Below are 13,186 nucleotides of genomic sequence, written 5' to 3'. Positions count from 1 at the left end.
CATAATACATACAGAAGTATTAAAAAATATCATTGCAAATAGAACACATGACTCGTATATTCAGTAGCAGAGCCTCCAGCCAGTATGGATGTACCTAAATACGGAGTGACATCATAACCTGGCTCCCAGCATCACCACAGGGTGCAAGGGTGCAATGCTGAAAGAGCAGAGACAGCACTCCCTCGCCACCCTCATTTTCCCCTCTGGACATAGCACATTCAGGCACTTGCCATCCGAATAAGAAGGTGCCTACTCTGCCTTAGTGCACAGCCAGCCAGCTCCTAGCAAACTCCCTGCTTTTGGTGCGCATACCTCCTGGGGGTACTTGGGAATGCTAGAGCCAAAGTCCATTCAACTGGTGGAAGAAAATCAGAGCTGTGTAAAGATGGTGCAAACAGAGTAAATGCAAGTATCAAGCACATTGACATTAGATGCCATGCAATAAGAAACCTGTACCTGGCAAAACCTTTTATGAGATATTTTTGAGAAACTATCCTTAAAGAAATATTTAGCAGATAATGAGATTATTAGTAATTATAGCTAGTACATAATCTGAATGTGTTGGAGGACTTACTGTAGGATTTACTGTGGCAGTGATATTTGTCTGTTCTTTTTTTGTCAATCTTTGTTTTATTGAGACTTTTTGAGAAACATGAAATATTCACATCATGAATTGAGATATAACATATATATGTGATTGTTGCAGGATAAAACATTCAACTGTGGTATGCCTCATTTATTTTATTTTGTGCAGTGTGTTTGGTAGTATGTAGTCTTGTTGGGTGCGGGTACCCCATGCATGACTGGCGTGTCAAGTCGGTCATCATAACGGGTTAGGATGTTATCTGACCTTCCTGTGCTGACCGTGTGTCGTAGTCTCGGGTGATTGAGTCAGGTGCAGTCGTTGTGCTGCTGTTTCTGGGTTCTATGTCCCATGCTGTCTGTGTGCTGTGAGGATTTAACAGGCATCCAGGAAGGACTGTACAGCTCTTCTAGCTCAGCCTCGAGGTCCCGTGCGGCAGCCCGCGTGGTAGTGTATCCGGTAGGCCCCGGATTTGCGGCAAGCTTTCTTGCCCGATTTTGGGTACATGAAAGGCATGTGCCTGTAGCTCACCCCTTCCGGAGGGTGGTGGGGGGTGTTAGGGGGTCCGATGGCTGCACCCTCTATGAGGTGATTTTGGTGGTTGGTGTCCGGAGCTCTGGAAAGCTGCGTCCGTTCCCTGCTGGCGCTAAGCCTCGCCCCCTATTTGTCTTTTCTTTATAGACTCTATTGTGCTTGAAAGGAAGTATGTAATTGTTATGATTCCTGTGTGGTCACAATTACAACATTCAGTCCTGTGTTATTACCTTATCAGTAACTTTCTCCAAATATCACTTAGACTCCAAAACATGATTTTCATGACTTAGACTTAGACATTCCAGGGGATGTGTCTTTCTGATCTTAAACTTTGGCAAATGAAGAAAGATGACACTTCTAAATTTTGTTGGAGAGGCTGTAACCAAGTAGGCTCAGCGATACATATGTGGTGGTTCTGTTCTCACATACAAAATTATTGGAAGGAGATAAAATATGGGGTGTCTCGTATCATTGGTGAAAAGATTAATTTAACCCCAGAACTGGCTCTGTTTCACTTCATACCTAGCTACCGCACAAAAGAACTAAAATCTCTCCTGCTTTGTATTCTTTCAATAGCGAAATAGTTGATTGTTGTAAATTGGAAAGCAGGGAGGTTGCCAAAATGGTCAGATGTGGAAAGGGTGATGCAGAGAAATAGAGCATTAGAAAGAGAGGATGGACACTTAGGGGTTTACATAGCCCCGAAGTATAGGTGGGCCATTTGGGACTACTATTGTTTATCCCATGGACAAAATTCTTTATAGTTTTTGTTCCTCATCAGCTCACTTCCCCATGGAATTTCGGAACAATGTATGTGATGTGTGTGTGTTTGTTATACATGGGTATTGAGGGTTTTGACACGGACATAGCCCATCTTCCCGGGTTTCCCATTATACAGCTTTTGGAATATTTCCTCATTCCTATCTATATAGAGTGCCTTTTATGTTATAGGGCCTCTCCTCTAGGATATGGTTGTAGATGATGATCAATATGTGGAGTTGGAATATGCCTCTAATACAGGATAATGGGGAGATTAGAGATGAGAGTTGGGTAGAGTACCCCCCGGGTAGATGGGTGAAGGGTGCAGGTTATTATTTGTAATTTGGGTTTATCAGCATATCAAGATATTATGTATTGTTTGACAGACTGTTGTATGTGTATTTTATTCTTTATGTGTAACCTGTTTCAAACCAATACCTATGTTGAGTGTGCTGTATGTAAATGATTTTTATGTATTTTGTGATAAAACTAATACAATTTTATATAAACGGAAAAAAAAATAAGAAAAGGGCATTTAAAGCATTTAAATCTGACAAATCAGAGGCATCCTAAGGAAGTCAATAATGCTTGCAAAAAGGCAAAGTGGCCAAAATTTTCAAGTACATCAATCCTAAAAAAACAAAAAATGAAAGTCTAGACACACGGGAAATAGAGATGGGTCTGTTAGCTAAATTAAGACCAGGAAAAGGCAGAAATTTTAAATAACAATTTTTCTTCAGTATATATTAATGGGGATTCTATGGCAAGAGATAGGCAAATCATAGCTGCAAAAAACTTGCAGATAACTTGTGATTGGATAACTCGAGACAAGGTGCTACAGCTGTTAAAGAAAATGAATGTAAATAAAGCTCCAGGGTCTGACAGTATTCACCTGCGAGTACTTAAGGAGCTAAGTGAGGAAATAAGTGAAACTGTGTAGTTAATTTTTCAAGATTCTTTAGTTTCAGGTATTGTACCGGAGGATTGGAGGAAGGCAGATGTCTTTCCTATATTTAAAAAGGGTTCCAGGGGGCGGCGGGGCCTGACCTTCAAGGGAGCCAGACATGCAAACTAGAGCTCCTGCATTAAACTACGACAAAAGGGGATTAAACCCAATTACACAGCCACCACGACTCAGCTTAAGTATTCCCGAGGGCAGGGGACCCCCGGGCAAGCAACCTGTGAATATGCCGCCTGAAAGATACCGGGGAATCATGTCGCGGCCTGCTGGGAGCGGAGCGGGTGATAATCGGCCGGTCTCCTCGCGCTGGGCTTCCGGACCGAGTCCAGCGACACGCCTCCCCCCACTGGACCGGAGGGGACATCCCGGTCCCCTCGGATCTGACCAAGCACGCTTACGGACACCCACCAAGTGAGAACACTGTGGTGACCGACTCCGCAATCTCAAAATGGCGGACGTCCAACACTGCGACACGCATGAAGTGAGAGCCTACCAGGGTGAATCCCGCGACTATGTTACCGAAGCCCTTATACGGCTCGACCGGACATTTGCCAAATTCTGGCTCAAGTTCCAGCGGCTCATAGTGACTGTTCTCAGGAAAGAAACAAGACATGGCGGACGACCGGAGGCTCAGGGACCTACTCAGGGCGCATCTAAAGAGACACTAAGTAAGCAACCAAATGGCTGCCCTCCCAGGCCGAGAGCCACAAGGGGCTTGCAAGCCCCGCATCGCCCACAAAGACGGAAGACGGACCGAAAACAGAGACGCAAAGCACCTACACCATCTGTCCACCCTGCCACAGAGACAGACCTGGACACTGGAAGTACCCGAGTCAGTGGAATAAAGATGCCGGCTCTAACCCAGACCTGGGGCTGGAGAGGTACCAGACCCCGGAACGAAGCCATCTCGGGCCGGACATAGGACAAGCCACCCAAGGGCATCGGCTGAAGCTAAGAGGCAAACACCCAAAGACACTGGTCACAGACACCCGCATATGAACTGCACTCTACAACTGTCATTTTGTGTACCCGTAAGGTAGACCAGCAAAATACAATCACCCGAGGTTAATAACATCTTCTGTCCAACCAGACCATGCCAGGAACTCTACACCAATCTTAACAATCCCGTTACCCATAAGTTTGCAACACCAGTTTTAGCCAGAAAAGTATTTTATTATTCCTCTCTGACACCAGCTGAAGTTTACATATTCTTGCTAGCTTAGGTTTTCTCTGTCCTTTTTCATTATTTAATCTCACATTATTTTAGCTGGCATTAAGTTTCCCATGCCTGCATCATTATAATTAGGCTGTGTCCATTATATCGCCCAGCTGGCAGCCATAGCCTACATGTAATAAGGCCTCATATGTTACTAAGCCTACCTACGCTGCAGGAAGCATGTGTACTTATATAGAACATTAGACAATGACTACACTAGGCTTAACCAACATGTTTAACGCTCTTTATGTCCACTTGCAATTAGGGCCCAGCAGGTTGGCATGTTACTACATACTCACCAGTGAAATAGTCTAACCGCACTAGCTTGATCTACGAATTAGCATTTATTTTATTTTTTTGTCAATCTTTATTTTATTTGTGCATATAGAGGACAAACACGTTTGCACTGCCACGACAGCTGGTGCAGACATTTATGCAGTCATAGTTTAACATTGGTTGGCATTTAGAAACTTTGCACATTTTTTTTTTTAAGTATCAGAGTATGGTACACGTTAAATATTAAACAGTAAGTATAACCAGGCTGAACAACGTCTCGCTCATAAATGTTAAAGAGAACTCATGCGGAGTCAAAGGGTAAGTAGTGTGTGTCAGAGTAGTAAACATGCCTAAGCAAGTCATACGAATTAGCATTTTGTTACATTTATTGTACTGTTACAAGCGTTGCCTCAGTATTGTTATAATGATGATTTACATAATCGAACATCTACACTGTTGAAATAACCTTAATAACTTAACAAATGTATCTGACTAACATATGTCACGACTTGTATTGTAAATGTTTTCCAACTTACCCTGATATCGCTGTTGTGGCTTTTGTGCACAACAAAAATAAAGAATAAAAAAAAAAAAAAAGGGTTCCATATCCTTGCCTGGAAATTATAGACCTGTGAGCTTAACTTCTGGTACTGGGAAAATATTTGAAGGGCTATTAAGGGAATTCATTGGGAAGAACTTTATTAGCAATAATCAGCATGGTTTTATGAAATGTAGGTCATGTCAAACTAACCTAATTGCATTCTACGAAGAAGTAAGTAGAAGTATAGATCAGGGTGTTGCAGTGGATGTGATCTACTTGGATTTTGCCAAGGCATTTGATACGGTTCCTCACAATAGGTTAGTCTTCAAACTAAAAGAAATTGGTCTAGATGAATATTCTTGTTCTTGGGTAGAAAATTGGCTTAGGATAGGGTACAACGAGTTGTCATTAATGGTAAAATTTCAGGCTGGACAAAAGTGGTAAGTGGTGTCACGCGGGGGTTCTGTTTTGGGACTGCTTCTATTTCAAATATTTATAAATGGTCTTGAAACAGGCTTTGAAGGGATTTGGATAGATTGGGGCACTGAGCACTAAAATGGCAGATGAAAGTTAACGTAGAGAAATGCAAAGTTATGCACTACGGTTCAAAAATGCACAAGCAACTTACACCCTAAATGGTAGTGAATTCGGGATAACCACACATGAGAAGGATTTGGGACCTGTTATAGACAACAAATTAGGAAGCAATATGCAATGTCAATATGCAGTTGCTAAGGCGAGTAAGGTTTTGTCATGTATAAATAGGGGCATAATTTATCGGGATGAAAATACAATTTTGCCTCTTTATAAATCGCTGGTAGGACCAGACCTTGAATATGCTGTGCAATTTGGGGCACCTGTTGTAAAAAAGGATATCATGGCACTGGAAAAAGTGCATCCCAAGGGGGATGGAGCCCGGTCTGTATCAATAGTCCTCCATGACTGTATCAGCCAGACCCACAAAGTCCCTATCGTCCTTATTACTTGGTCTCTGAGTAGGGGACATAACCTCTGTTCCTACTGTCGTTCCCTGCAAGACTTCCTCGTCCTCTATAGCCACCTCTATAGCCACCTTGTCCCCTGTTCTCCTCTTATCTAAAACTTGCTTTATATCCCCTCTGTGGGCAGTCACTTTTCCAATGTCCTTCCTCTCTGCAATATGCACATTGATTTCTGCCTAATGGTAGCCTATCAGTCCTATCCTGGCCAGTCCTGTCCTGGCCTGGTAGCCTGTCCTATTCTCACCTCCTCTTTCAGTTTAATATTTTATCCAACATATTAAATGCAATAACACTTTTCACAAGTTTGATAATCTTGAACTAAATCATGTTAAACTGGAATGCCAACAATGGAAAGGCAGGCAATGAACATTTCTGTTAATCTTGCTTATTTTTTTGATAATTGGACAAATCTATTTTGTATTGAATGATTCTTAAATGTATGCTTTACAATATTCCTCAACACAAATAGCTTTAATATTTAGTTTTCTTATGAAAATATATAGTATGGCACATTGAAGCTGCTCTTTTATGTCTTCTGTTTCACCCATAATGTTAGACCTATAAATTAGTAGTCCCTTAATTAATTGGACTAAAGCAGCTAAAACAATTATCTTCTACTTGAAATTCGCAAGGATGTCATTAAAAATATTCAAAAATAAGTGTGCATGATGCTCTTTGAAAATCAAAGTTGGTCTGAAGCGGATAGACTTATCGCCAGATCCTCCTAGCACAACACCTTTGTTTCTTGCTTGAAATATCAACTTTGTTCGTGTTGCGTCATCTGGAGTATCAAATGAACAGAATGTACCTCTACCTCTCACTCTACTTACAATATGTGAGTAATGAATCTGAAGCTCCAGCAAACCATCCAAGAGAACCTTCCCAGCAAGCACTGCATTGTTCAGAAGATCATCTCGCTTGATGACATTTAACACTTCAGCCAATAGGATGGTTTTGGATGGATCTCCAAGCCATGTATTAAAAATTCGATATGGAGCATCAGGTCTAAGCTCATCCTTGTGAAAAAAACCTCCAGTCAACATTTTCTTACTGAATGTGACCACATCAGCTGGGTCCTCCATCTTCCAGTGTTCATGAGCCCAAAATTTCCCAGTAGCTCCTCCCCCAGTCTGCACTTCATCTACCAAAAATGCACAGCCATGCTTTTTAGCAATGCCTCTTAATTTTCTGAAAAAATCATCAGAAGCATGATTATCTCCCCCCTCTGATTGGATGGGTTCAACAATAATTCCAGCAACGGTCTTTTTCTTTTTTCTGTATTTGACAATTAGATCTTCCACCTCTTCCAGGCAACGATTCTCTTCATCCAGGTTCTCTTTCACAAACTGCTCCAAAGGGTATTTCAACTTTGGGAATGGGGCAATAGGCCAGTCAAAAGAAGGTATGTCCAGTTTGTGGATTGGTTTAGAGTGAGTGGTTGCCAGGCATCCCATAGTTCTTCCATGAAATCCACCCATGAAAGACAAAATGCTGTAATCTGGACAACCTGGAAACTTGTTAATCATGGATGAATCCAATTCCTCTTTTGTGACACTGTTATGGCCTCGCTCTATGCTCCGGTACCACATAAATATTAGCTTAAATGCATTTTCATTGGAGCAAGAGCCACAGGACATTGTTATAACTTGATTTAAGCCTTTAGGACCGATAGATAATAAGGTTTCCTCCAATTTCTCTTTAAAGTTCTCAGGTGGCAAGATTCCAAGGGCCGGTCTATTGATGAAAGAGCTCAAATTGTGTGGTTGCTGCATAACCTTTACAAGTGCTGGATGATTATAACCAATTGGAATAGATGATATTTGAGAGTAAAGGTCCAACATTCGATTGCCATCAACATCAACAAGATAGTTTCCACGGCTTTCTTCATAGTTGCAAAAAAAGTTCACAGCATCAGCATTCTGAATGGTGTTCAGTTGCCTTATTAATTCTTTTGATTTAGGGCCTGGAACTTGTGTCTTCATAAGTGGACTGTCATATTCAAAGTCAAATTGGTTTTTTTTTTCCGTGGTTTGACCAATATACCTACAACAGGACACCAATAATCTTGTTTTTTGCTGTATACCAAAAGTCATTTGTCGAGACAGAAACAGAGAAGCCATTCTCTTCTGTTGAGAAAAATTTCTGGCTTTAACGTCTGGTCAAATACTCGCTGCAATCTGTTTTAAAAAAACACAAATCTGCTCGTTGTTGCACTGCAGCCACCACCCTCGTAATGAACACTTTCTGAAATAAGGAAGCACAGAGTGCAATGTTACAGCTCGAAGTCCATCCCTCACCTCCTCTTTCTATCCCTCCTCCTTGTCTACCCACGCCTGTAATAGATACTGCTAGCATATCTACTTTCTTTTTCATCCTGCATTCCTTCACACGCTTCGTTTCAGTTTCCCTATTCCTTTTAATGTCACTCTGGGCCTGGCTGACGAATGCCGGGCCAGGGGCTTCGGGATTAAAAGGGGTATAAAGTCTGTATGATTCAATCATGCTCTCATAATAGGCACTGTGAGATTCATCAGTTTTTTGTAATACTTCAGCTGCTCTCTACATATTTATAGCCTTTTTCCCACTTGCTTTCATGCCTGTAATAATTGGTAAGCTTGTTGGTAAGCTTTTAAATGAACCATATCAGCACCATTTATATTCCAGTTAAGATCCGTATTGGGCACCGGGACGCTGGGCCTCCCTACCTCGTGTAGGCTAAAGGATGTATACAGCCAGGGGGTAATCACTCCATTGACGGATTTGATCCCACAACTGCCACACAATCAACTACTCCGCTTCCAATACAACCAACCGGTACGATTCCTGAAGAGCATCCCTAACCTCGCCTCGGCATCAAGAGCTCTCACTGCATTTGAGACCATCTGCACGCAGCCCCCGCCGCCGCCGCACGCGATCTCACTACTGTACAGCCTGCTGAACACTTCCCACACTGATGCTCCCCTTCCCTATTTCACCAAATATTGGGAGAGGGACCTGGGACACACACTAACAGCTGAACAGTGGGATACTGTATTCATACTCCTCCACAAATCTTCGATTTGCACCAAATTCCAGGAGTCGGGATACAAGATGCTCTCCCACTGGTATAAAACACCAGAAAAACTGGCCGCTATGACAAATACATGCGACCCGGAGTGCTGGAGATGCGGGAGGGAATTGGGATCACTATACCACATACGGTGGACGTGCCCTCTCATCAGACCCTTCTGTACACTCTGTACACAGAGTTCTCTCGACCACTACGGATGTGAACCTACAACTTACACCAAAAACTTACTTACTCCAACTCACCATGCTCCCACTCCGCAGTTACCAAAAAATCAGTCTTACCCCACCTGCTCAACTCGGCCCGAAGCCTTATTCCATGTAATTTAAAACTAATTACAATCCCGACATTGAGGGAATGGATGAACAGGGTGGAGGACATCAGACAAATTGAAGATTTGATTCTATCTGCAACCGGCCATTCACAATCTTACCATGATACCTGGTACCACTGGCTTTACTGGCTGTCTTAAGCCACTAGACCCGGAAACCCATAAACAACAGTGAAATACAGAGGGCTACCTGGACCAGCCGATGGCTGGAGTGGGCCCTCCAACGGCCCAACACCGCAATAGCATCACAGGCCCGGAGTCACTACACCTGGTGCCTCGCCAGATGGAAAGGACACTGCCTGACTCGGGGGTGGGGGGGTGGCGGCTGACCCGGGGGAGGGGGGACAGGGCTGGGATGTCCTCCCCACTTCCCCTTTTCTCCCCTTGACTTCCACCTTCTCCCTCTTGACTCATACCTTAAATTCCTCTTGCACTTCCTCCACTCTTACCCCCTCTCTGTACTTGATATTCCCCCCTCTTCCCCTCTCCTCTCCCCTGCTCTCTCTCTTAGAGGACCTATGTGTCCTACCTTCCACCTCATACACCACCTACATATCTAGAATGCGACACACACTCTCTGAGATGCCCACATACACGGACCCTCTCCCGAACGAGAGTGGACTACCAAACACCATTACATCTAAACACGCACCCAGGACTGTCTACGAGCAAAGGGAATGACTAACCTACCTAAGGGTCTCCAATGGCAACACAATTGTCCGTCAGGATATAGGCCATACCATTCCATGAATGAAATTCAGACTTAGAGACACGATAACCAGCTAGGTTTCCTTACACAACCATACGCTGCTCCATGGGTGCAATGCACAACTGGCATGCTTGCCGACCTTAAGCAGTGCAATACCACACCCAACCTGTATGTCCCGGGGGTGCCCAGACCTCAATTTAACCTACTCATCCGACTTCTTACCATTGTCCGGTAGGTCTGGAAACAACAAGCCTAGTTAAAATGCATCCCTCTTATAGTATGTATCTCTCAATTTAAGAAACTTAAAAAAAATTTTAAAAAAAAGATCCATATTGGGGAAATGGGCCTAAGCCGCTGGATTTGCTTGTTTTTGGGTACGGGCAGTCTCCTCAAGAGCCTTAATGGCCGCTTGGTTAATACGGGTCCTTTCCTCAGAATTAAATAGAGTTAATAGTAACTTTTATCTTTTAACTTGTGGATGTGGGATTCAGTTTGTGGGTAGGACTGGTAGAGCATTGAAAATCAGGTTAATGGAACACTGCAATAATATAAAGAAAAAAGTAACCACCCACTCGGTACCGATCCATTGTAATAATTGTCCTGATTTTAAGTTTGAAACTTTTTTATGCACGGGCTTGGAGAAGGTCACCCTAGATGACAGAGGGGGTGATGTAATTAAAAAGCTTAGACAAAGGGAGGGATATTGGATTTTTTATTTAAAAACTTTTAGCCCTATAGGGCAGTGATGGCGATCCTTTTTGAGCCCGAGTGCCCAAACCGCAATACAACTTTAGTTAAGTTTAGAAAAAACAGCTCGTACAGTTGTCCGAACTAGTTAACATCTTTTGCTTTAGAAGACGGAGAGTTCAATTATACAAAAAATTATACAAATTTTAAATAATGATATTAATAGATAAAATTAAGCATATATTTATTAGTATCTCCAACAAATGCAATGCATACACACACCTGAACACATTTACACACCGACTGCTTAATACATCCATACACAGACTGCTAAATACACACACAGTCCGTTAAATACAAACACACACACAAACATACACACAGTCTGCTGAATACACACAGTCAGCTGAATACACACACACACACTGCTGAATACACACAGTCAGCTGAATACACACACACACACTGCTGAATACACACACATATACTGCATTGAGGGGTGCAGTGTATGTGTTTGTGTGTGAGAGTAAATATTCACATATTTTAGATGAGGCCTTTTAATGTTCACATTCTTAATAATGGTCATTTGTTTGTATTATATTTTACCTTGTTATTGACCTAGTACAGTGATGGCGAACCTATGGCACGCGTAGCTGTCTGCAGAGTAGGCACCTGACTGCCTGAAACAGCAGGCGCCTACTCTGCTTCCGTGTCGGGAGGCAGGGGGAGGGCTCTAGGAAGCAGCTCTCCTGTCCTCCCACGCGATGCTGTGTGGAGCGTTGCCGCGCGTTACCATGGCAACGCTCCACACAGCATCACGTGGGAGGAAAGCTGCTTCACTGAAACCTACTTACCACCACCGGACCACAAGGGAAAGCTGTGTCCTCCCCCCTCACCAAAGGTAAGAGGAAGGGAGGGGGGATACAGAATTAATATATCTTTTTTTTATGTACCACGCACACACCACAGCACCCCTACCCCCCACACACCACAGCACCCTTACCCCCCACACACCACAGCACAGCACCCCTACCACCCACACACCACAGCACCCCTACCATCCACCCTACCCCCACACACAGCACAGCACCCCTACCCCCCATACACAGCACATCACCCCTACCCCTAACACACAGCACAGCACCCCTATCCCCCACACACAGCACCCCTACCCCCACACACAGCACCCCTACCCCCACACACATCACCCACAGCCCGCCCACACACAGCACCCCTTCCCCCACACACACAGCACCTCTACCCACACAGTACCCCTTCCCCCCACACACACAGCACCCATACCCCGCACACACACAGCACACCCACACTCACAATGCACCCACACACACACACACTGCACCCCTTCCCCCCACAGCACCCCTGCACACAGCACCCCTCAGACAGACACACACAGCACCCCTCAGACACACACACACACAGCACCCCTCAGACACACACACACAGCACCCCTCAGACACACACACAGCACTCAACACGCCCACACACAGCACCCCTTCCCCCCCACACACAGCACCTCTACCCACACAGTACTCCTTCCCCCCACACACACAGCACCCCTTCCCCCACACAAACAGCACCCATACCCCGCACACACACAGCACCCACACACACACTGCACCCCTTCCCCCCACAGCACCCCTGCACACAGCACCCCTCAGACAGACACACACAGCACCCCTCAGACACACACACACACAGCACCCCTCAGACACACACACACACACAGCACCCCTCATACACACACACACACAGCACTCAACACCCTTACACACAAACACATACACTGCACCCCTCAATGCAGTATGTGTCTGTGTATTCAGCTGTCTGTATGTATTCAGCAGTCTGTATGTGTGTATATTCAGCAGTATGTGTGTGTGTATTCAGCAGTCTGTGTGTATTCAGCAGTCTGTATGTGTGTGTATTCAGCAGTCTGTGTGTGTATTCAGCAGACTGTGTGTGTGTATTCAGCAGTCTGTGTGAGTGTGCATTCAGCAGGCTGTATATGTGTGTATTCAGCAGACTGTGTGTGTGTATTCAGCAGACTGTATGTGTGTATTCAGCAGACTGTGTGTGTGCATTCAGCAGTCTGTGTGTGTGTATTCAGCAGACTCTGTGTGTGTATTCAGCAGACTGTGTGTGTGAGTATTCAGCAGACTGTGTGTGTGCGTGTGTGTACTCAGCAGACTGTGTGTGTGTGTGTACTCAGCAGACTGTGTGTGTACTCTGCACTCGGTGTGTGTGTGTGTGTGTACTCAGCAAACTGTGTGTGTGTACTCGGCAGTCTGTGTATATGTGTACTCAGCAATCTGTGTGTGTGTGTACTCAGCAGTCTGTGTGTATTCAGCAGTGTATGTATTAAGCAGACTGTGTGTGTGTGTGTATTCAGCAGTGTATGTACTCAGCAGTCTGTCTGTATGTGTATTCAGCAGTCTGTCTGTATGTGTATTTAGCGGGCGTTGTGGGTATGTATTTAGCGGCCGGTGTATGTATGTGTTTAGCG

General features: G+C 44.3%; 1 protein-coding gene across 1 annotated transcript; it reads right to left on the bottom strand.

Moving 5' to 3' along the window:
* Nucleotides 1-6,217: 6,217 nt before the first annotated feature.
* Nucleotides 6,218-8,115, bottom strand: LOC134600938 (4-aminobutyrate aminotransferase, mitochondrial-like). The gene has a single exon (XM_063445325.1). It carries the CDS (start codon nucleotides 7,989-7,991, stop codon nucleotides 6,486-6,488), a length of 1,506 nt encoding a protein of 501 aa, XP_063301395.1. The 5' UTR covers nucleotides 7,992-8,115; the 3' UTR covers nucleotides 6,218-6,485.
* Between the last annotated feature and the right edge of the window lie 5,071 nt (nucleotides 8,116-13,186).

This window comes from Pelobates fuscus, chromosome 3, assembly GCF_036172605.1.
Source record: "Pelobates fuscus isolate aPelFus1 chromosome 3, aPelFus1.pri, whole genome shotgun sequence".
Taxonomy (NCBI): domain Eukaryota; kingdom Metazoa; phylum Chordata; class Amphibia; order Anura; family Pelobatidae; genus Pelobates; species Pelobates fuscus.
Note: the sequence above shows the minus strand (reverse complement) of the source record. Positions and strands in the feature narration are given on the sequence as shown.